Below are 24968 nucleotides of genomic sequence, written 5' to 3'. Positions count from 1 at the left end.
CAGACAGGAGCGGCACAGAGCTGAGGCGGGGAATGCCCGCACGCCCCTCAATCCCCGCACCTCTGCGGAGCACAGCTGCTGGGGAGCCGGCATGGCAGGCTGGGCCACCGGGCACCTGGGCAAGCGGGCGGGCACCTGGGCAAGCGGGCGGGCACCTGGGCAAGCGGGCGGGCACCTGGGGCTGGAGGGCACCTGGGGCTGGAGGGCGCCTGGGGCTGGCGGACTCCCTGAGGGGGGCGAGGGCCGCTCCCGCTCCCTGAGGGCCGCTCCGCGAGGCCGCGCGGCGGCGCGTGCCCGCCGGCCGTGCCCGGTTACCGTTGCCGGGGCCCGGCGGCGGCGGCGGCGGCGATGGTGAAAGAGACGATCCGGGTGTACGCGCGGGTGAAGCCGCCGGGCAGGCGGCAGCCGGCGGGGGTAGGCGGGGAGCTGTGCCCCGGGGATGCGCTAGGAATGCACCGGGCAGGACGGGGAGAGCCACCCGCGTTCCCCGCTCAGTCCGGGCAGCGGGGCGCGGCCCCTGCCCTGCTAGAGGCTCGGGCGGCGGGCGGGTGTGCTGCGAGGGGCTCTTGCGCTCCGAAGCCTTCGGAAGTTCATAAAATCACGAAGTAGAGAAGTTTAGGCTGTAACTTTTGGGAGAGTGGCTGAGGAACTTACTTCCAGCCTAACTATTAGAGAAAGACTTCGCAGGCAAACGCTTGGCACGCGTCAGTGGGTTTGCGCAGCTCAACACAGTGTTCTGAGCAAGGGAGGGGAAAGTGTTGCTCCCGGGCTACAGCTGCCTTCCCAAGGGATAATAAAGATAATGGAAGTGTCCCTCAGGAACCGTGCATTTGGGTCTCTTAATTGCCTTCTTGTTTTAAACTAGCTCTTCTCCTCGCAGCCTCTGTCAAGTCGTAGCCTTTCCTAATGTGTACTCTTCCAGATTTTTTGGAGAGGTTTGCATTAGGGCCGTGCTTTGTGTTTTTTATACTATCGCAGATATTAAAGTGGTTTAGTAAGCAAATTATGGCAAAGAGGCTGCGCTTTTGTTTCAAATATTATTGCAGTGTTTACATGGTGACAGGATAATGCTGGTATGTGTAGGTTTTGTTGTGCAGTAGTTAAGGAAGATCTGCTCTCGTACTTGGTGCAATTTGTAACAAGTCTGTCTCCAGACAATTGCAGGTGCTAAGCTTATGTAAGTGTTATGTCTAAGGGTAATGCTATTGATGAAGTTATTCTGTGAATTTGTATCCATCCTTATTAGAGTTATTCAGTTGATAATGAGGAGCCTTTGTCCAGTCTGGAGATTACTGTGCCACGTGACTTAGCAGATGGCTTCATCAATAATAAACGAGAAAGCTACAAGTTCAAGTGAGTAGAAGCCTTGTCTGTGTACCTTCTGCCTTTAGTGATTAGCAATGCTGTGTGTAGTGATACAGAGATATAGAATTAGGAAAAGTCTAATTTTAAAATCAGATTATGGTATAGACGGGTTTATTTTTCTATAACTCCCTTAACAAGAGAAATACCTCAGGATATGCTCTTCACTACAATGGGTCTGATATCACTGGATAAAATTGTCATACTACTGTCTGTCCGTTGCAAGTCATTATGCATTTCTAAATCTTTTCTCAAAGATTCATTTATCATTTCTTCTGTTTTTGCACCTTGCTTTTGCATGCAGGACTGCGTGTTCTCTTGTGATCTAATGAGTTGCCATGGGCTGGCTAAGGCAGTCTTGATGTAAAGCATTCTGTTTAGAAACTGTTTCAGACATAGCCAAAGCAAAGTAAAGAACACCAGAAATTGTTGAAAGAAATAAATCCTTGGTTGTAGAGTGTAAATATTTTTTAGAAACTTAAAGTCAGTACAGCACTATCAAACATTTTTATTACTTCAACGGAAAAGTGAGGCAACACTTTAAAATTTTTATGACGAATAATGCTATATCTATAATCACTTCTAATGATGAGGTCAAGACTGACTTTTTCCAATTTGGATATGCTTTACTTTTTATTGTAAACAACAAGTAATTTGTTTCTCTATGCTATTAAAAAAAAGAGCTCCACATAAACAACTGCAGCTCATAATAATGTAGTTTTACATCAGCTAAGGTAACCCGCTTAGAAAGAGAGGAGCTGCCCTCTCCAAATAGATTCATACACAGCACTACCTTAGGCTGTAGATGCCCAAGCCTGGCTTAATGAATGCTGATATTTTTGTCTGACTTTTTAATTTATTGAAAACTCTGTAGAGATGCATTTTGAGAAACCCTATGCCTTATTATCCTTAAGACAATGCAAGAATAATTGTTTGAGTTACTTGACTAATTATCAGGATAGAATTAATGCTTTTATCTTTTGTGTATTGCATTTGTCTGTGATTCTGTACCCACTGCATGGGTCAGCACTGTGCCTTTCTACACACCCTGGGAATTTCTGTGTGAGAATAGAGTTCCTAACAGGGGGACAACACAGTAGGGCACCAGCAGCACCAGGGGGCTGCTGGAACATGTGGATGACAACTTCCTAACATACAGTTAAGCCAATCAAGATATTTGCAAAAATGGATGAACTGTTGAGGGATATCAAGCCTGGAGGCAGTTTTGACTGCAGTGGCTGTGAGATAATGAAATTCAGGATACTGAGAGAAGGGAGTAAGGCGAAAAGCAGGACCACAACCCTGAACTTCATAAATGCAAACTGGCTTGTTCATGGATCTGCTTGAAAGAATTCTCCGAGACACATTCCTGGAGAGATGACCAGGAAACTGGCTGATGTTGAAGGAGAATGATCACCTTCTCCAAGTCCAAGAACAGTCCATCCATATGAGCAGAAAATAATGCAGAGGCAGCAGGAGGACTGGAATAAATGGTCCCTTCCAACCTCAAGAATTCTGATTCTGTAAAATAACTGCAGATATTATATATAGAAAGTGACAAAACATATTTAATTAAATATCTCATTGTGACCTATAGTAATTGTGCAGCAGAATGAAGGAAATGGCCTGAAAAAATGTGAGCATGGCTGTGCTGGTGAGATGCTGTATTTGGTTATAGTGTAATCTATTTATCCAGGATTCACTGTGGTGCCAGTTACAAACACTAATTCTCTTGATAGATTTAAAATACGGTTTCTTTTTTTCTAAGCCACATCATTTTATCAGAGGATTTTATTGTACAGATCTTGTCAAAGCAGCTCTGTGTACAGCTTATTTATGTACAATAGCACAACAGCAAGCTGTGGTTAAGGCTACAGGGAAAACATTGTACTAAGTTATGTAAGCCTAATGATGTAAACATTGACAATTACAAATACAAACAAAAATGTATGAATCAAGTACTGTTTTAACATTCTGAGCAATTATTATTTGCTTCATATTTTCAGATTTCAGAAAATTTTTAATCAAGAGGCAAAACAAGATGTGATTTTTGACAGCATTGCCAAACCAGTAGCAGAATGGTACGTTGTTGATCTTGCAAGTAACCAGGGAAAAGCTATTTCTGCTTTTGTTGTATTACTTGAAGGAGAGCTGTCATGCCTTTGTCTCGTTGTTGTAAAAGTGGATTGATGTTCTAATTTACTAAATACTGACATGTCTGAATCCAGGAGATATACAGCGTCCTGAGTTTTTTTTGCATACTAAGGTTCCATTTTTGACTCTTAAAATAGTAATGCTACTGTTGCCTCTTTTGTTATGTAGCAATAGAAATCCATGCCAAATTCTTTTTTTTTTTGTCTGTAATACAAGCTGACTTCATTGCCTTAGAATAGTATTTTCCTTATAGTTTCATGTAGAGGCAAACCTAATGAAAATTTTATCCCCTCATATTATTTTCTTTAAGCTAGGGACTCTCATTAATGTTTGTGGAGATATTCCTAAATCTTGTCCTTATTTCTTTTGTTTTAACATGCAAGGCAGTGTTTTTGGCACCGTTTTTTTTTTCCCTCTTCCATTTTCATAATCAAACAATGCTCATATCTGACAGTTTTCAAAGGCAAATGTTTAAGACTGGTTAAGACTTCTGTATTCATTGTGTGGATTGAAAGCCACTCTGAAACAGACGGATTTTCCAATGGAAAATAGATTTAATGCCATTCTCTTTTCTCAGTTTACTATCTGTATTGCTGAAGTTTGTAGTGGTTTTAATGTGGGGGAAAATTCCATGCTGGAGGAAGCAGAATTTCTGCATAACGTTTGCCTATTTATCAAACTTACTGCTCAAAATCCAGACTTGTAGTGAGTTGGGAAGTATTACTTCAAGTGCTAACTTCTTTCTCATTCATTGTCTGACTCATCTGTTGGTTTAAGCCACGATTCTGCCAGTTATTTCTCAATCTATTGCACAGTCCTGTGTTTAGCACTGGAGGAAGACAAATATCTTCAGCTGGACACTGAGCCTTTCTCAAGCTGTTAAATGGAAGAAAAATATATCTATCTCTTTATAATTTCATTTTCTTTCTCCCCACCCCTCCTGATTTGTTCTCTAAAGTCCCACATAAAGAAGAAAGCTAATTCACAGTGAAAATGAAGAACCAGTGAATTTGAAAATTTATTAGAATAAGCTTATTTTTAAGCTTAAGACTTTAAAGTAACGCTTGCTATTTTCTCATCCAAAAGATATTTCTTTGCTTATCTGACATTATCACATATAGCATCACATTAACTCATATGCTTAATTTTAAATATTTCTGAGTTAATGTTGACTGCAATAAAAAAGTCTTTATCTAATTTGAATGTGTTTGGAAAGAGAGGAGTTAAAACTCTCACTGTTACATCCTATGGACTTAACTAGTAAGAAACTTTTTTTCCATTTGCAGTATTTTGCTAGAATATTGAAATGTTCTCCAGTTGAACAGTTCATCTATACAGTCCTCTAATAAATAGGAAGGGGTATTCTTCTCCTTTATTTCAGTGTTAGCTGATAAAAGAGTTGTTTTATATATTCATTTTCTCCATTATGTAGACTTTGGTTTCAGGGTTTAGATATTTTTAAGTACTTGAAAGTACTCAAATGCTACTAAAATCAATGGTATTTAGGCAGGCAATTATCTCCAAATAGCTGAGTATTTAATGCTAAAATTGACTTATAAAACCATTCTTAATGAAATCAAGATTTTTGCCTCTGAGCGTTATAATGTGGTAAAACTTCTAAATTGTGTTTGTGTTGTTACTGATAATTTTACTTGTGTTTTTATAAAAGACAATAACTGAAGTATGTTCATGTTTTTATCTACTGCTTTAATTTTTACCTCTTTTTAGATAAAAGTATGTATTTCAAAATATCTTCAGAGTCATGAGGTTCCTTGGCTAATGGAGTCCTGAACTGGGCCTGAAATTTATTTCACTCTGTAGTTAATGATACCATTTTCCTTTCCATCATGGGACAATAAGAATTGCCCTGTTTCTCTTAAAGACCACAGTTTATCACAGCAAAATGTCCTTCATTATTTGTTTCTTTCACAGTCAATATTCTCTTGCATGAAAATGTTGTTGCAAGTACACACATTTCTGTTGTTGGAGTCCCTTTACTAAGGGAACAGTTTTGATGTGTGTATTGCCAGGGAAAAGAAAATAGCAGGACAATATCAATGAAATAGTTTAGTAACATTTTGAGGTTCTTTGTCATGCATTCTTACAGTCCTCAGAAAATTCAGTTAGAGACTTGAATGCTCAGGAAAAAAATAAAATCTTGGGCATTTTTTAAACTAAAACCATAAAGGCAATGCTCAGGATTCTAAAATCTTTCTAGTTTGTTCTTGGATGGATGGAAATTGAATGCAACTTTCTTTTCTCTTTCCTTTTTTTTTTTTTTTTTTCCTTTTTAAGTGTGTTTTCTTTGATGTTGGGCCACTGCTTCTCTTTCTCTAAGTCCAGTTACATTGTCATTTTTCCTGTGGTTTCAGAGGCACCAGACATTAGGTTTTTTAATTTGCTTCTTCAGTCAAAAGTGCCAGCCTCTGCAAACCATTATAAGCATATGATTTGCTTGAACTTTATTACTTTTTTTCTATCCAAGAGTCATCTCTTACATTGTTTCTTTTCCTTCTAATTTTAAATATATATTCTTAATAATGTTATTTTATGCAGAGTCAGCTTGATGTTTATGAAGCTGCACTAATTCTGTTACTCTATCAATAACATAATAAAATAGCACCCTACTTTAAAAGTTTGCTAATGATTAAGCATTCCTTTAGCCTCACAAATATACAAGGCTGCTCTCAAATTGTTTCAAATATTAGTATTATGATTATGTACACAATCAGAAATTAGGTAGAAAATATTAATTATCTTGAATTAGCTAAGTTTTCAGTTCTCATATGGCCAAGTTTTGGTATTAGATTTCTCGATTTGTTAAAGAAAAACATTTGAAAATATATTCTCTTCAGTTGTCTCATGCAAATAAGAAATAGCTCAGTTATTTATAAAGCTAATGGCAATCACCTGTGATCTTGTGAAAAATCTGATGGCCTTGGGGGATAATGCTCCCATTGCTGCAGGTGCTGGCTTCTTCTATGCGCTATATTTATCCTAAGAATTAGCATCCTTAACATATAGACCACTTCAGTTTACTTGCAAATGGTTTTGTGGGGCTTTTTTTTCTGCTGTGTATTCCTACAGAAAATGTAGTAAAAATATTTTTATTAAGAATTATTCATTTTCTACCTGGATATATTTGTCACAAAGTGTTGGAAGGAGTGGTTTGGCTCATCTGCAACACAACGACCTGTAGAATCTATATAGAGCAAAAGAATACATTGTTTTGGATGTCATCTTGAAAGAAATGTAGCCTAAACTTTCCCCTCAATTGAGAAATTAGTAATGCTGTTCTTTCTCAAAGTGAGTACAATTATGAGGCAATAAAAAGTGAGAAGTGTCATTGATGTTTCTTCTCAAATGACTATTAGTTGCTGTTTTGATTTAAATTGTGCAATTTAGAATTGTTCAAGAAGGTTGCTTAATTTAAGCTACAGTTTGAGATCTTTGGTTCAGAATTACTTTGTGTCGCTTATCTGTTATGGTGTTTATGATGAGATTATAAATGTATTTAGAGATCTTAGTCAAAACAAGAAAATATATTAATTCTTTTTCTGTAGGAAAACTTCTGAAATTTCTAAGGAAACTTGCCTGCACTAATTTATCAGAAACAGCTATATGCACATTTGGAAATCAGTTTTCTTTTTTAAAGATGAGGCATTACCAATTTGGATTTGTTCCACAAATCTGGTGAAGACATAAAGAAAAGAAGTCATACTGAGATACTTTGTTTATTTTAATTAAAAGAAATTATAGTCTGACCTCCAAGTGTTAGAAGACATCTGAGAGCCGAGTCTCTGTGAAGACAAATTCTCCTGAAAACTTATTTTCAAGAACATTGAAATTAAGTTCTTCTTTTTATCTTCAATATAATCTGGAAGGGGAGTGAAGTGGGGGAAGGGGCGAGGAGGGTTAATTTTTTTAGGACTGTGTTAATTTTTTTTTTAAATATCAATGAATTGAGGTTTCTTGAGATAGAAGGAAGGAAGGAGGGCCACTGATGAAAACTTTCAGGTCAGCAAGAACTGAGATAGAGGACCAATAGTATCCAAATATCAAAGATACTCGTGTCTGCTTTTTTCATTAGTCCGGTATTTTATAGTTATTGAATATCTGTTTTGATTATATACCTTTGTTACTAGTAATTTAAAATTAAGACAGCAGAACTCAGGTAAAAATACTAATATGAAGGCAAAATAAACAAAATTAAAGTAAATAAGTTTTTAAGATGAAAATTATTTCTTGTTCTCAGGATTTTTTCTTATCTACTTAAAAACACCTAATTAAAAAAACCCTTGATGAGGGGTTTTCATTGTTTTTTTATTCATACTCTAAACTTTGTACAAAACTTTCACTTTGAACTTTTTGAACCTATTAGAATAGTTAGGTAAGAAGGGGTCTCTGTAGATCATCTGGACCAATCTTTTGAGGAAAGCAGGTCTGGCTTCTAGATGACATTTCTCAGGCCCTTGTCCAATAGAGCTTCAAAAATGTCCAAAGATGGCAATCCCACAGTCCATCTAGGAACCTGTTCCAAAGCTTAACTACTCTCACTGTGAAGAGTGTTTTCCTTATGCTCACTTGAATTTTCTTCTCCTGCAACATGTGAACAACTGCTTTGTGTTCTACCAGTGTAAACCTCTAGGAGGAGTTTGAGTCCATCTCTAGTGATCCATTGCAGAAGGTGGTAATTAGGTACATGTCAGGCTTTCTCTTCCCTGTGTTGATAGGAAACAGTTCACTCGGCTTCTTGTGCGGGATGTGCCACAGCCTGAACTCAATTGGTTCTATCAGTCTGACTCCAGTTTCTTTAGAGCACTTTTCATCTATTGGAGAGCCCCAAACTGGGAACAGAACTCAAGGAGGAGAGCTTTTCTTTTCTTTTTCTTATTTTTTTCTTCTTTTTTTTTTCTTTTTCAAATTTTGAAGGTAGCTGTTCTGTTCAATTCAGCAAAAATGGTGCAGCAACAAAGGAAGCAGAGTTCTTGGTTATGCTTAGGCAAAAGCCTCCCTAAAATCTCATTAACAATGAGCACAGAAAAAAACGAAAAGTTCTGTGTCCATAAGCTTTAAATAGAACAAATGATCTTCACTGGAAATTAAAACAAAATGTAGTCAGAAAACCCAACCACAATAAAACAACCTCAGTCTGCTTTCAACCTCTGTCTACTGTCACTGGGCTTTTACCACTATTTATATTGTCTCAGATACTCAAGGACAAAGTACTGAATGATATTTTAGACTATAGTAACTACCCATAAATTGTCTAGCTCTCACTTGAGGAATTTCTCACTTGAGGAATGTTAGGCAGTTGTAAACATAACATATCTATCAATATAAGTGGAATTGCTTCCATGAGTTATGCTTCTGTATCACACTATATTTAGGAATTAGACATCTTTGAGGAATGAGACAAGGCAGTGGAGTGACTGGAAATGCCAGTACATAACTCTGTGACAGCATTCATTTAAACAGGGGTCTGAACTGAATTTTCAGATTTTAAGTTCATATCTCACTATGTGTGTTTTTAAATCACCACTAATTACAAGTAAGTTAGAACTTGCAAGTTACTTGATAAGTGAGTAAAAAAATTTGAGGGGAAAAAAGCCACATGGTATTCCTCTCCTTTACATTCATGTATAAAATTGTACTTTGCTTGATAATTTATAGTTTCTCAAAGTCCAAAGTGCAGAATAGAATGCATGTCATAACTAATTTTTCATAAAGCCAAAATTGATTTTCTTGAGCAACCATCATTACATAAATTTTATGTAACAGAACTTGGGTTATTAAGTGGTATTAAGGTTTTACTGCAAGTGGAATATATAAAGAACATTTACTTCAGTTTATGTTGGAGAAGATGAAACTGAGGAATCTTGCAAATACCAGGAGTCTCCCGCAAGTTTACTTTGTTTTTCTATTATATGTCTCTTTTTCAAAACTAGAGAAGTATTAAAATTAAGAATATTCCATGTTAATTGGAAAAAATATTTGTAGAATGTATGTTGGGAGTTTCTAAGGTATTAGTTGTACTTTCGATGCATGCAGATAAGCATGTACACTACAATCCTGTAGTCTTTTCAAGCATTTACAGCAGCAAAAAAATCTGCTGTAATCAAATTTGCCCCCTAAAACTCAGTGACATAGTGTCAAAGTGGTCATTGAACTGAGTAAGATATGGATCATGGTCTTACTTAATACTTTCCAGGTAGAGAATTCTTTCTTAGTGGAGGGGAAATATCCCTTAGTATTCTGCTTAGAAAAAATACTAAAAGTATTGCAATTCCTATCTCAAACCCTCTTGTTGGAGGAGGTTTTTTGATAGTCTATCATAGCTGGAGGTAAAACTTGAACAGTTTTGATTTATCCCATCACATTGCTGCCATCCATAATATATGATTAGCTTTATTTAGCAGTGGTATCAAGTCAATCTCCTTAGTCAGCTGTGTGCACAAACCAACTTTTGCTTGGAAAAGGTGAGATTTAAATTCTAAGCAACATAGAGGGTGTGTTCAATGCTTTCTTTTTGTTTAAACTTGTTGCTTTTAGCTCTGTAAGGTGAAGCACAAGCTGTTGTGTTCCTAAAATCCAGCAGTTAAGTTTTCAGTGCTTGATCAGAAAAGAATCATTCAGTTATTTGGGTAAAATGTAAGAACAGGTTTAATCCTTTTCTAAATTATAATCATCTTCAACAGGACATATAATTTGATGATAAATTATAATGCCGAATAAAAGGATAAAGAAGATTTAGGAATTTAATAAACAATAATTATTCATACTTTGGGAGTTGCTTGCCTGCAATTTATGTGTTATTTGCTTTTTCCCATGCACTGTCTTATTCTGATCTCCACCAAACAAAATCTTTTTGCACAGTTTTGTGTTATTCGATGATATTAACTTTGCTGAAGGGACTTCCTTATTGCATAAATGCTTCTTCATGAACTCATCATACTTGGCAGATAATCATGACATTTCTTCATCAATATTTTGCTTTAAATTGACTTTTCTTATGTGATCAAAAGACAAGACTAACATTTGTCATCCCATCCACCTCAACATACAGGAAATGTGTGTAGATGTGGTTACATAGATGTATGTGTTTACATTTCCAATATACCAAGCAAACATTATTTTTCATTCTTATATTCGGTTTTGCAGTATTTGAGTCTTCATATGACCACATGTATTTTCACTGAAACATAAAAATGAATATTCAATTAAAAAAGTTATATTTGGCAAGTGTTGACATAATTATCATTTATCTTACAAAATCTAGAAATCCTGGTTCTGGTATCATGAGTTAAATCTAAAATTTTAATATCTAATTTGTTTTGTTCTGCTCTTTGAATTTGCAGCTTTTGACTTTTGGGGCCTTTCTTGTCAGTCATGAAACAGATCTTCCATACATTAATAAGCCATGAAGAAAGCTCAGTATATTAAATGAGATTGAAATGATTGAATGGAAATGAAAACTTTTTGCAGACCTATTGCATGTCTGTGTTTTCCCTGAAATGTCATGTTTTTTTGTGGAAATCTTGCATTGAATTTGAAGTCTTGCCCAGGTTTCTTTGAGATTTCCTTATATGCAGAAATTCAGGCCAATGAGATTTGTCCCCATTCAATGCATCACAGGTATGAACTTCAACAAGTCAGACTTACTGCTCATGCACGTGGGAAATTAAATTTTCTTTGACAAGTTTAAGGTGGTCCATATTTTCTAGATAGAAATATGGACTATGTGGTTATAAGCAGTACAAGCAAAGCCAAATCTAGAAACTGTTAGAAACTGACTTTTTAATATATATTATTTTCTTCTTATAGAAACTAAGTCTATCACAAAGTCCTACAAATATATGCCTGCATGTTTTAGTGAGTAATGAAAATTATCCCTCTGAATTCTGTAATGGAATGAAGCAAGAATACAAATTTATAGAAGATTTTAGTGATTGTATTTTAAAGTTATTTTTCTCTGTAGTACGTGTTTTTAGGTCTAGCTTGGTGTTGATAAAAACACAAGATCCTCCAGTAACTCTTGCAATCATACCTTTGGTAAAATATGCTAGAGATAGATTTCTCCAACAGTATTTCAGCTAATCTGTCTGGAAGGCTTCTATGAACATCTGAACAGGGTGCTATACAATGTTGTATAAGTGCATGAAAGATCTTTTCTGCAAAGCCTCCCCTTGGATTGTGGGTCTTTGATGTATTTTGTTTGAAGTAGTAGAGACTACTTATTCAACAAAATATCTCCTTAACCATGCCAAAATTCATCTTTCCAAGAAAAAAATACGTAAAATTCTTGATATTCTGATAGCACGAAGAGGTCATGTGTATGATTTTAATTTACACATAGTTTTAAGTCTTCACATGATTACTATCACTATCCATGTGAACCTGTATAGTTTCAAATACTACTGAGTTTAATAAAAATTTGTGACTTTTGTTCAGAGACTCTGAAGAGGAAAGATGCAGGCTTTGTCTGTGGGAACTGACATCTTGGAAAGTAGGTTTTGCTGAAAAGGCAGAAAAGAGCTGCTAATTCTCTACCAACCTTTCTCAGCAAAGAATCACTTCCACTACTCTTGGGAGCAGTTTAATTTGCAAATGAAAATCCTTGAGGATCCCTTTTGTAGATGCTATTTGGAGAATATGCTCTTCTCTAGTCTTTTCATAATGGGTGTTGCCAACTTTTTTGGTACCTGCTGTAGTTATATTTTAGGATGAAAAGGACAAATATTTTCTGCTCACTATACTGACTTCTCGCATCTGAGGGACCCATCATTTTGCCAAGGGTAATTATGTAGTATTGTTTGATGTTTTCTTAAACAGCATTTTATGAGTCGCTAATGATTTATGAAAGTTTTTGAGCTTTTTATTTTCCTAAAGGAATTGTGCATCTTGGGTTGAAAATACTATGTAAAAATCTTAAACTTTCTGAGCATTTAGTAAATAGGTATTGATTTATTGATTGATTCGGTATTGATCCATCTACATATGTTACCCATTCAATGTTAAACTCCTTGGGACAATGAACTAAAATTAGATTGATGGAGTTTTGGTTGGGGTTTTTTTGCCTTGAAGTATTTAGAAGTGGAAAAGCACAAAGTGTATTTCCAGCAAGTATTTCCTATTGTGATAAGCTGTCCTTAAGGCTCATTGCTAAACCAGCTGTATTCCAAATGAATACAGCTGATTCCAAATGAAGTTACTTAAAATAAATGTGAATTAGGCACATCAGGCATGGATTTCTATGACTTAATCCATGTTATTACATACAGACCTTCAAAATTTACATTGACTAATATTCAGAATATTATACTTAGAATGGTAGTTACACATCTCCAATTTTGAAATGTGTTCTTTCATAAATACATGTGTATGCACAAAGCATTAACTTCTGTGTAGTTCATAAGTTTAATTCTTTCTCCACAAGCTGATGCAGTGGAGGCTTTTCATTTTCACTGCTTCTTCCTCCCTACTCTTTTTCAGGAGGCAAGATCATAGTGTACAGCTTGATTCTGAGCCAATGAGCTTTGTAGCCATGCCTGAACTCCTAGTCCTTTGTCTCTTATAAAAGTGTTTTGCTTCTCATACTTAGAAACGAAATTTTTTCTCCATCCTCTCCTCATGGAGTTGCATGTTACTCTTAGAAGGCTTTGCCAGCAGTTTCACTGGTATTATTTGTAGTCTTTCCTCACAGGCTTCCTTCGTACCTCAAGCAGGCTGTCCTTAAATTGACTTGGTGGTAGCTATAATACACTCTGAATGAAAGAAGTGCATGCAGGATACAATTATTTGTGTGTGTATATATAATTATACACACACACACACATGCTCATACATAAATTTAGAAAATAAGGTTGACTTTTTGCTCAGAATTTAAAGAACATAACTGTGGAATCAAAATAATCTATGCAATGCAATATTAAGATAACATATAATTGCATTGGATTAGAAGAATGCATTATTGACATGGGTATGAGTTGCCACGGTTTTCTGGAACTTTTCAGGGCTCTGCTGATGCACTGCAGAAAATATAAAAATATAAAAATATATATTAATCAAATAGCAGAAAGAAAACTCACTGACTTTTGCAGCTGTTTTGACAGCATATGGTATGTGACATTTTATCCTGTGTTTACATGTGAGGTGATTCTAATCAACAGTTTTTTCTGGAGTATAGGCATGTTGAGTTAATAGTTTGCAGCCACGCATTGACTAGTTTTTAACAGGTTGCAAGGCACACCTTTAAAGAGGAGAAGGAGTAAGAAAATTTAACAACCCCAGTTGCTATCTCTGAAGAGCCAGACAGGTTTTCTGTACAAGCTGAAGAGCAACTGTGCTGTCAGACCAAGGTTCCATCTGGAGCACTATGTGGTCTCTCCCAGGGACTAACAGAGATGCTCAGAGAAAAGCAGTAAACAGAGTAAGCATGTAGGGCTGCCTCCCCTATGTATCCTCTTAGTTTTTAGTTATTTGTAGTTAAGGGACTTTCTGATTTCTCTGTCAATAGTAGCCATGAAAAAAAATTATTTGGTGATTTAGTCTAAACTCTGCTGAAGCCTCTGTGACATTTTAATGTCCAAAACATGGCGCGGCAAAGAGTTTCACAGCTTAATTACAATTTCCTTGAAGAATCATTTCCCCTTGCCAGGTTTGAATCTGCCATGTCTGAACTTCTGTTGATACCCCCTACATTCTGACAACTCATTACTGTCATCAGCATTCAGATATTGTGACAGTGGGCACTAGAAATTCCTAAGATAGATGAATGAGGTGTTTTATCATAAAAATTGTTTTGATTTTTAACATCTGGAATCTAATATCTGTATATATTCCGTCCTTGCCCATTTTGGGAGCAGATGTTCACTGTTCCTCCTTTCAACATATTTCAATGTTTCTGTTTTTGTCTTTGTCATCCTACTGTAATGGATTAAAATATGCAATTTGGCAACTACTCAGGCCTTTAAATAAACTTTAATAAGCTGGAGAATCATTGCATCTCTTGTGGCGCCAGACCAGCAGCTATCTATATACATGTTTCTTTTCCTCTTATGCAAGGGTTGTTTCCCTCTTTTTATTTATTAGAATCTTAGCTTCTTTATCATTTTTTCTTTAAACAAAATGCACGAGATAATTTTTGCTTTTCAATTAGTTGAACAAAATTGGTAGGTGCTTAAGCATAGTAAATCCAATCTGAAATTTAAGATTATTAAGTTGGTCTACTGTTCAGTGGAAATCAGATGGAAGTCAATGGTGGCAGTGTGGTGAATTTAAAAAAGATATTTGAACTGGACTCTTATTAGGCACTTCTTCAAACAAAAGTAAAAGGTGCTAAAAAGATGATGAGTCTGAATGCCATTTCATACTATGCCATTAATAGCTATTTTGTCTGTTCCATTAAAGCTTCTTGTACAATCATAATTATAACAGAAAAGTTTGCTGTTATCTATGTGGGTTTGTATGTTTTCATAGTAAATGAAGATTTTATTACATTGATTTAAGCACAGGTTCTCCTGCATACCCTTATCCAAGCATAACCTGATAGTTTAGTATAGTTGTGTTCTCAGTATAAAAACTGTACCCTAGTAAAACAGTATCCTTATGTGAGTTTCTAACCACAATATAGTTTTCTCTGTTTGCATTTAATGAAGTCCTATGTGAAATATTTCTTGATTCTTCTAGTGTATGAATGGCACAATTCCTGATATGTACAGTCTTTAATGAGACAGTTGCTATGTAATTAGGAGTTACTCTTAATTTTATTTTGTATCTATACAAAGTTGATAATGGACAATATGTTCTGCCTTAAATATTAATTATCTTCCTTTTCTTAATTGTATAGTGTTTTGGCTGGATACAATGGTACTATCTTTGCATATGGTCAGACAGGCAGTGGCAAAACTTTTACCATCACAGGAGGAGCTGAACGTTACAGTGATCGAGGCATCATTCCTAGGACTTTATCTTATATTTTTGATCAATTGCAGAAGGTATGAAACATTATTTTTCTGGTTTTTTTAAATGTCTGGTTTCAAATATTTAACTATTGTTAAAGGTTGTTTTTGTAATAGAGTTAGTGGTTAAACTATTATGTATATCTATCTAACTTGACATGGTACTTACTGTGGGCAAGAATATATTTGTAGTTGTTTTGGCTACCTGGTTTATTGCAAAAGTCTGAAAAAAAGTCTAAACCAGCTTGTGGAGGCTTTTGTAGTTTTAAAACCCAGGCTATTTTTAGTTGGTGCAGCATACCTTCAGATCACACAAGTGGTTCTTGTCTAACACTTATATCAGCTCCACTCTGGTTTTGTATTGCATGCATTGCATTTCATTTTTACTTTCCATACACTGAAATGACTCAGTAAGCAAAAGGATGTGCCAGAGTTAGCACACTGATTGTTTGTTATGTTTACTATATTTGTGAGAAATTTAATTTTCTTTTAGTGTTTGAAATACTTACATGAGTGAACACAGTCAGTTATTCCAGTGCTTTTATAATTACAGGCAGCAAAAGTGAAGAGAGGAAGAGTCTTGTGTAATTTATGTTTTGTCTCTTCATTTACTCCAGCACACCTATGACTCATTAATCTTCACATTTTATCAAAGTTATTTAATTAAGCCAATTTAAATATTATTTTACATTAACATAAATCATTCCACTGTGCATTTATACTCTCTCAGTCACGTACTGGAGAGTACCAGTCTGTTTGCATAAGGGTGTATGTCTCAGTCACATTAATATGCCTTGTTTTAGTAAGGATTAACAACAGTAAGTAATTACTTTGGCTCTTTAGAAGTATGGCTTTGGCAGGTAAATGTACACAGCATATGGCAGGTGCACAAAAGCTTGCCATTGTGGGAATGATAAAAGCCCCACATCATGTTATCTTAGACCTTCTGCTGCACTCACACAACCTCCATGAAGGACTTTTGTTGTGGAAAGTGAACAGTGTTGTGGAAGTGATCGTGTAATTGCCAGCAACAGTGTCAACACATCAACATTATTTTCTAATTTTAATTATGTAATAAAAACAAAATAGGATGAATAATATGTTTGTCACCTTCTCAGCACAGAAATACCAATATTCCTCTCTTCAGGCTGGGTTTTAGATCAAAAGCTGTATGTAGTTATGCTTATAAGCATCTCAATTTTCCTGCTTCCAAATCATTGTTTCATATAATTTTTTTTATTAGAGCCTTTTAAAGAATCTCTTTTTGGTGTTTTATCTTTCCTCTTGCCTTTTTTTAATATCTTTCCCCTGTTTCATTTCTTTATACCTACAACTGTGGTTTGGAAGGCGGAGAAGAATCATTTGCCTTCTAACCCTAAGTAGGATGAAACAGGAGAAAGTGAAATCAGGGACATGAAATACAAGACTTGTTAAGCTCTTACTTGGACAAAGACAGTGCAATTTAAAACCAAAGATATAAAACTTATTACCCTAAATGAGAAACAAATCAAACCCTTTGTTTTTAATAACATCTCCTTTTAATTTAAAAATTCTCTTATTTCCACAGCATCCTGTTTGAGCTATTCCTTACTACATTTTTTCCATCCATTTGTAGTGTATCTTTTGAATTACGTCCCTTAAAATACTGAACTGTCAAAACAAATTTTAAAAAAAGATAAATTATTGTTAAATGAAAGTGACAAGTTATATCTCAAACTATTTTGAAAAAAAAAAAAAGTGATGGATTGAATTATTAAATTTCTACTGTGTTATGAGTGCTTTCACAGTGGCTTTGTCTGCTGCAAAGAAGTGACTGATTTTTTTTTTCTTTAATTTTGGAAATCATAACCCACTATTTTGAGGTTTATGTTGTTTGGATTTGGCTTTGGGGCAGGGGAAAATTCTGTCTGCAGAACTCAGTTGTGTTAAATTACTTTTTGGCAATGTAATTTACCAAAAGAATTGTGATTGCAGAGAACAGCTGACATCATATAACGTGTTCTAATGTTATGATGAAGAGAGTGAAAAACAGTATGTCACTGGTGTTTATAAATTAAGTAAATCTTATTTTTGTTGCTTTTTTTACTTTCTTTTTGGTTTTTTTTTCTTTAAGCATAGTCTTTCTATCCATAATATGAGCGTTTAGCTTTTTATAATAACATTGTTTTTATAGTGCAGAAGTGAAAAAAGTCGCGTTGCTTAGTTCTGTAAGCAGTTCCCATGTTCTAAATATATACAGACTTTTTAAAGTATACAGAATCAATTAAAAATCCCAGACTAAACTCTTGGTCATGGTGAGGTTTTGTGGGGGATTTTTGTTTTAGTGAGTTTTGTGTGTGTGTCTGTCTCTGTTTTGATTGGGGTTTTTTGTATTTTTTATTCCTTTCTTCTTTTTGAGTCCTTATGCATATGGTGACACATAAATCTGAAAGCATCACAAATTGAAAATGTGCACCATAGCCAGGAAAAGAGACAATGTGAGAAAATTACCTAGAAGCCATAGAAATAAATTTGTCTTCTAATCTACCTCTGACTTCTGTTTATAGCACTATTTTTTTTTTTTCTTTTCTTATCCAGGATAGCAGTAAAGTATATACAACTCATATTTCCTACTTAGAAATCTACAATGAATGTGGTTATGATCTGCTGGACCCAAGGCATGAGGCCTCCAGAATGGAAGATTTGCCGTAAGTAATACAATTACAGAAAATCATCAAAATCAAGAGGAATCTTTTTCATATACCCTATTATATTGTTTGGGGAATTTTTGAAGTTATGCTACTCAGTATTAGTTTAATCAGAATACCTTGTTTTCACAATTTTATCAACAGTGCCTATATATTCTGCTATTTGGTGTGTATGGAGGCTAGGGAGTAACTGAAGGTGAAAGGATTAAAGTGTTTGCTGCTATTACACAGAAGAGGTTTCTTGCAGCCACTGACAAGGAGAAGGTGCACTTGTTTTTCTCATGGCAGCCTGTCTCTTTGTATGACACATATGACTGTGTGTGGCAGAGATATGTAACAGGTGGTATTTCCTTGCAATAGTAATGAGAAAATGTCTCTATCTGGACCTTTTCCTTCAAGGATAATTATTTTTCTAGAATATGCAACTATGAAATAAGGTAAGTTGCATCTAGAAAATAGGCCACAAGAAGCTCCAAAGAACAGTATACTTCCTTCAGAATGGATGGTTGTTATAATAATTGTCATTGATACTAATGCATGGAGAAGGGTAGCAAATGATGGTTTGTAGGTCATGAACACTCCAACTGATGAAGTTAAAGACTGCTAATATATAGGAAATCCAAATCCTAGTCTCCAACAATACCTTATAGTCTGTGTCATTTTTAAATAGCTAAACAAACACTGTATAGGTGTGAATAAGTGAGTTGTTTACTGGATTCACAAGTGCCCTGAAATAATGCTGGGCACAATGAATTTTGTCACTCAACAAGCTGGTACCAGACACTTACAAAAAGCGATGAAATCACTGCTGATACAGGAGCAGGAAACATACAAAACTTTCAATAGGGCAATGAAAGGAAATCATTAGAATTTTATTTTGAAATAACTAATTATGTCATTCACATATTATTATACTGTTTTATTTATTTTAAAAAATCTTCCAACAGAGTATTTTTTTGTGTTTAAATGCAGCTTTATTTTTCCAGTATGGGGTATCTAGGACAATAAGTACTTTAAGGTTTTACTGTACATGGACATTATTATTTCCACTGCATCATTGGTCAATAAAAATATGTTCTGTAAGCTATAAGCTATACCTACGTGACTCGTATTTAGCATGTGTAAAAGTATTTAATTAATAAAGTATGTTTTGTTTATTTCTTAATATTGTAGTCTAGGGATTCAAAACTTAAAAATATATTGTATCATTCTGAGCTAAAAAGAGAGTGAAAGTTGCTGGAATGGGTAGTTGCATGATTAACTATTTCAATTACTTGATTAATGTACTTAAGTTATAAAGTAGAGGTTACATATAAGTAAATAGTAATCATATTTTAAAATTTATCAGTGTTTATTACCATATATATATATATATTAAGAATTTTATGTCCTTAAAATCTCTTAATATTTTAGTGATAGCAAAATACAAAATAATAACTTTAGGTTTACTTGAAAGTCTGTATTTAGTGAGAATATGAAAAAGAATTTATGTTTTTGTACTTTTAAGGTGTCATAATGTGCATAATTTCTGTTAAACTCCACAGTGGATCATTTAAGCTTTAAGCACCATAAAAAGCCAAAGGGTATTCACCCAATGTTCTTAATAAGTGTTAGCAGTCAGTGCTGATACTTTCTGAAGTATTTAAGATGGACAAGAAGACTGTTGAAGAAATGTGTCATTTTAGAAGAATAAGAAAAAGATTAGTTAACTTCATATAATGTGTAGATTGTTCTGGAACAGTATTGTTATCCATATTCTTGCACAAGAGGGGGATATAGTTTGAATCAAAGATACCTTCTTCTGACCAGGAAACTGCACTCTTAGCTTTGTGTTACCAGTTTAGTGTAAGGACTAAACACAGATTGCATTCAGGTGATAAAATCTATGAAAAGCTTGTGGATACGTTACAGACTTGTTGATATTACTTGAAAAAAATATATTAAAATTGTATTTGATGCCTAAGGCAAAGTGTGGAATAAACATTTTTTTAATTGTCCGTTGCTTCTAAACATTACATGATTAGACTTGGAATCTCAGTTTCTGAAGTCAAGGTTTTGTGTGTAGGCATACTTTGTATATTCTGTAGCCTATGAAATTTTTCATCTAAGCACTGCTTACTCATTTCATCCAAATCTGCCTGATGAGAAGGAAAAAGGCTCTCACAAGAACAATCAGTACTTTTCTGGAAACAAATTCCTGACAAGTGCATGAATGTGGGCCATACAGCTGCACATCAGTATGTCTCTCTATATGTATGCGTGTACAGATTCCTACGCAGAATTATGTAATTATTTACATATCCATGCATATATAGGGATATATATACATATACCTATTTATATACATACATTTATATATTAACATATGTATACATTAATAGGTATCATAACAACTAAGGTTGGTTTTGAAATCTCATTGAACTTCTATTTTAGCAGAAAAAACTAATTTTCTTGATGTTTAGTTAGAATATTACTAATGACCTATTGAAGATATCATTTGATATACCTTAATGTTTCATACAATACTTAGTTTAGTTTACAATTATAACTTGTTTCATTATACAAATCTGACAGTGTTTTAATTTTGTGACACTGTAGATTAAATATAGCATATGCAGATGCAAAAAATATTTGGAGAATCTTACTTGGTAGAATAAAGAAATTTAATTTAATATTGAGAATCTAATTCTATTTGTAGCTGTAGAGAATTCCACATTCATACAATGAAATTATGATTGTTTTCAACACATAAAGGTATGAAATTATTGCTATAAAATAAAGCTGGTAGAAGACTATTTAAATACTTACTGCCACCTTATGTTTTCATAAAATTTTTGCAGGAGTGTTCAAATTAGGAATACTTTTCTAAAGCTCTTAATTTACTGTGCATTTGTGTAAGAGCCTTTTATCTCCAACAAGTTCTTGCTTGTAGTGTATTTGTAATTTACATAGCCCAATGTTACTGAATTTCACTTTGGTTACAACCTACCAGTAAAACTCTTCTTAACATCTTGTTGTTTATTCAGAAGTAAGAAATTTTTGATGACATATATAACACAAAAGTACAGACTGAGGTTACAGAACCATTAGTCAAGAATGACTAGATTAATTCGTAGGTAACCAATAAGTTACTGCATTACTGTCTGATGGCAGGTGACCCTCTTGCATGGGAAGACACACTACAGTTAAGTGCCTGTGTCGCCTTAGACAGTCTAAACTACAGTAATTGAGGAGCTACTTGTCAGAGAGCTCAGACAACCATCACTTTGGGGTGAGGTGGCCAGGGGAAAATAGAATCTAAACTTCAAGTCAGCAAAAGGGATTCCCTATGTTTGTGTGAAGATCCTTTAAAGTCCTCTTTGACGGGGAAAAGTATGATGCTGTCTGACTTTAAGAAAACCACATTTTAACCTGAGAGCCAATTAACTTCAAACATCAGCAACAACGTCTTTATCAACATATGTTAGTAACGTGCAGAACTGTTATGTTCCATGGGGTCAGTATGACATAATTTCCCTTTAAAACAAAACCTGTTACTGCTTATTGGTAAATGACCTCAAAGGAGTCTGTACTCTTCTGTTTCTCTACTGCCCTCCAAGGGCTTTAAGAATTATCAAATTTCTGACGTGGAAAGCGAAAACAAATGCTATAATAATGCCTGTTTTCCTTAACAAAGAAGAATAAAAATAAAATAAGGTTAAAGGAATAATTTTCAACATATAAGAAATATATTTTATTCAGTCTGATTTTTTGATGCAAATAAATCTGATTCTCCAGTTCCAACAGTGTTAACATCAGCTCATTTTAATGGCTGTACCAACTATGTAATCTGGAAACTGACCACCATAAACCTTCAAAAACTATATTTTCAGTGTTCTGAGAATTATCTGAGAACTATTAAAACTCCTACGGCTATTAATATTACTAGTTCACTTTTTTATTTATTAAACACATTATTTCAAAATTAAGTGTTCATTGTGTTACTACTGAATACCAAAGGTTAAGAGAATACAAAGTTTTGTAAGGTAAGACTTTTTATTAATGAAGGGACAGCTAAACACTATTCAAGAAATTGAATAATTTCTTCTAATATAATGATTTTTTAAAATTACAGTTCAAACAAATTAGACTTTAAATGCATACAATAACTTCAACATACAAGATATATTGGTTATTCACATCCATGTTTTATGTTGATTTGTTTCCTGGAACAGAGTATAAAGTCCAGTGAAGCTTTTTTAAGGTAACTTTTCCACAAGCATTTGATAAGTGAATGTCAGTTTATTTAACAAATATTTTTTTAGTAAGTGAGGTTATTGAAGTTGCCTGCAAATTCTAACAGATTTTGTATGTTTTGTTGGTAATGAGCCACCGATCTCGTTGTTTCAGTTTTGATTCCTTGTTCTACATGGTGGGGTGAGGGGGGAGAGAGAAGTGTAGTGCACAGCTTTTTCCAGATCTCAGTAAGAAAGGTTTAGCAACAAATGGCTTAATAGGGTAGCTGCTTTGTAAGACAGAATAAGAGGAGGAAGGTGGATGGCAAGAAAATCTTGCCTCTCATCATGTGCTGGGTGCTGTGCATCCATGCAGCATTGGACAGAGCCTCAATGGATTTCCCCATGGTGCACTGAACAAGAGCAGTACAGTACTGGCTGTGAAGAGAAGGTCTCCCTTTTGCTCTTTTGAGCCTTTGTATAATTTCCTTACAAGAAAACAGCTTCTAGAAGGTGTTCTCCTGAGAACTCAGTGAATTTATCTGGCAGCCAGGGGATCTGTGCAGCACAACTCAGGCCCGAATGCCCGGCTGTGTGTGCAGTGCCTCACAGGCTGTGCCTGCTTAGGTTCACTGTTACGTGGATCATTAACTCCCAAATATATAGCGGTCTCCAGTCATGTCCATAGCATCCAGAAGCCCAAACTGTGTTTTTGTTGTCTCAAAACAAAATCCATTGGAGACAGTGGGAAGGATTTCCTATCGCAATATGGCTTGTCAAGCAATCAGTCTGTGTGAGCACTTACTCATCTCATACATCTGTCTGTCTCATAAGGGAGATTAGGCTCTAAGTCTCTACTTGAAAGGAGAATGAAATCTGTGTGCTATTGAAAGTTGCCTCTTAAGTGTTAACTTGTCCTCTATTGTGGTGTTCAGGGAGTTGTACTTCTGAATGATCATTTTTTGGGATGGTACACATAAGATGCTTATCTCGACCTTCTCTCCTAAAAGCTAAAATTCTTTGCAGTTTTACAAAACCTTACCTGTATGTATCCATTAGTTTATTCTGTTCTTCTGAACATACTCCAAGATGCATACTTACTGCTTTTCTCTTTTATTGTTTTCCTAAACTTATTTTTGGCTCTATAGTCTCCTCACAATGAAGTAGTATCACTATATCCTGCCTATTGGCAAAGAAGTCATTTATCTTCATATGTTGTTTATTTGCATCACTATGATTAATTTTTAAATGTTTATAAAGCTTTTGAGATTAGTTTAGATTTCTTCAATTCTAAGCCCTAGAGACATATATAATAATAGGCAACTTGACTTTTGATGATCATTTGTTTTCTAAAATATATTGTGTGTTTTTATTATTATTTATAGTACACAAATTAACGAGGTGGTATTAATTAATCAAAGAAAGTTTTAAGGTCAATGTTTGCCAGTAACAAGAATTTAGTAAGTGAAAGCATTCAGTGTGCAAGGCTCTCCTGCTTTGATGGCAGATCAATTGATGCAGGAAAAGGCACAAGTTAATAAGAGTATGCTGTAATCAGGACCACTCTGGGCTTTAGTGTGTGATGCACACACTGATGCAGAAGCAATACAACTTTACCTTATCAAAAGTTTGATATGCAAGAGCAGAATTAAGCTCTGGAGTTTATACTTTTAATGGGGAAGCTAAGGTTTGTGATTATATGAGAAATGTCTTGTACCACCACACAAAAATAACGCTAACAGTGGGAGGCAATTATACTTGGAAAAGCAATTGTTATGACTACCAAAGAAGCTTTGTGTGAACTTTTACATGCAATTTTTCTTTAAAAGAGTGAGTGCATTACAATGTGTTAAAATTATTTCCCTATATCCATTTGAATGTTTTGACCGTCAGCCTGTGAACTACTCCCACAATATCTAAGAGTAATACTATGAAATTCTGCTTTGATGCTTGATTTCATTCTCCGTTTGGGGCGGGGGGAAAGCCCAGTAAAGCAGAACAAAACCAAATCTCTCTGTTTTGTAGCAACTTGAAGTAATTAACATGAAAGAACTACCTACTGATAAAAACTCAAGCCCCATACTCCCTCTTGTGGTTTATCTTGAAGAACATGAAAAAATATTTATATACATATACATATACATTTAGGATATATGTATAGATAGAAAAAATTATCAATACTTACACAGAAAATAAAATTTTAGTTTAAATAAAAACAAATTCCTACTTTCAAAAAAAAATCCAATATGTTTTAAATTGTATCAGAACATGTAATTCACCCTGAAGTATGTGTTATTTATCCTCAGATTTAGTGTACCTCTGTTTTAGCAGATTCTTCTCTCATAGTTTTCCAAATCCAGTGAGGCTCTCCATGTTGGTTACTATAGAATTTCCCAAATGAGGATCCCTTATGGCTACTCAGCAATGCCAAAAAAGTTTAGTTCTCAGTAACCATTTAGAAAGAAAAAAATTCTTATGTTAAAGGGCTTTTCAAAGAAGTGAAAAGGAATTTCAGTAATATTTAACAGCTTTTCTGGAGCTTTTACTGTATCCTTACTGCTTGCATCCAATTCCTTTCTGAGAGCTTTAGT

General features: G+C 34.9%; 1 protein-coding gene across 1 annotated transcript in view; it reads left to right on the top strand.

Annotated features, from left to right (window-relative positions):
* Nucleotides 1-328: 328 nt before the first annotated feature.
* The window catches only part of KIF6 (kinesin family member 6), a 148607-nt gene continuing 123967 nt past the window's right edge, over nucleotides 329-24968 (top strand). The window contains exons 1-5 of the mRNA XM_056487306.1: nucleotides 329-414; nucleotides 1247-1353; nucleotides 3369-3443; nucleotides 15365-15512; nucleotides 18054-18163. Coding sequence (XP_056343281.1) covers nucleotides 349-414; nucleotides 1247-1353; nucleotides 3369-3443; nucleotides 15365-15512; nucleotides 18054-18163 — 506 coding nt within the window. The 5' untranslated portion in view covers nucleotides 329-348. The remainder of the gene's footprint in view (nucleotides 415-1246; nucleotides 1354-3368; nucleotides 3444-15364; nucleotides 15513-18053; nucleotides 18164-24968) is intronic.

This window comes from Oenanthe melanoleuca, chromosome 3 (assembly GCF_029582105.1).
Source record: "Oenanthe melanoleuca isolate GR-GAL-2019-014 chromosome 3, OMel1.0, whole genome shotgun sequence".
Lineage (NCBI taxonomy): Eukaryota > Metazoa > Chordata > Aves > Passeriformes > Muscicapidae > Oenanthe > Oenanthe melanoleuca.
This window is presented reverse-complemented; position numbering and strand designations above follow the sequence as displayed.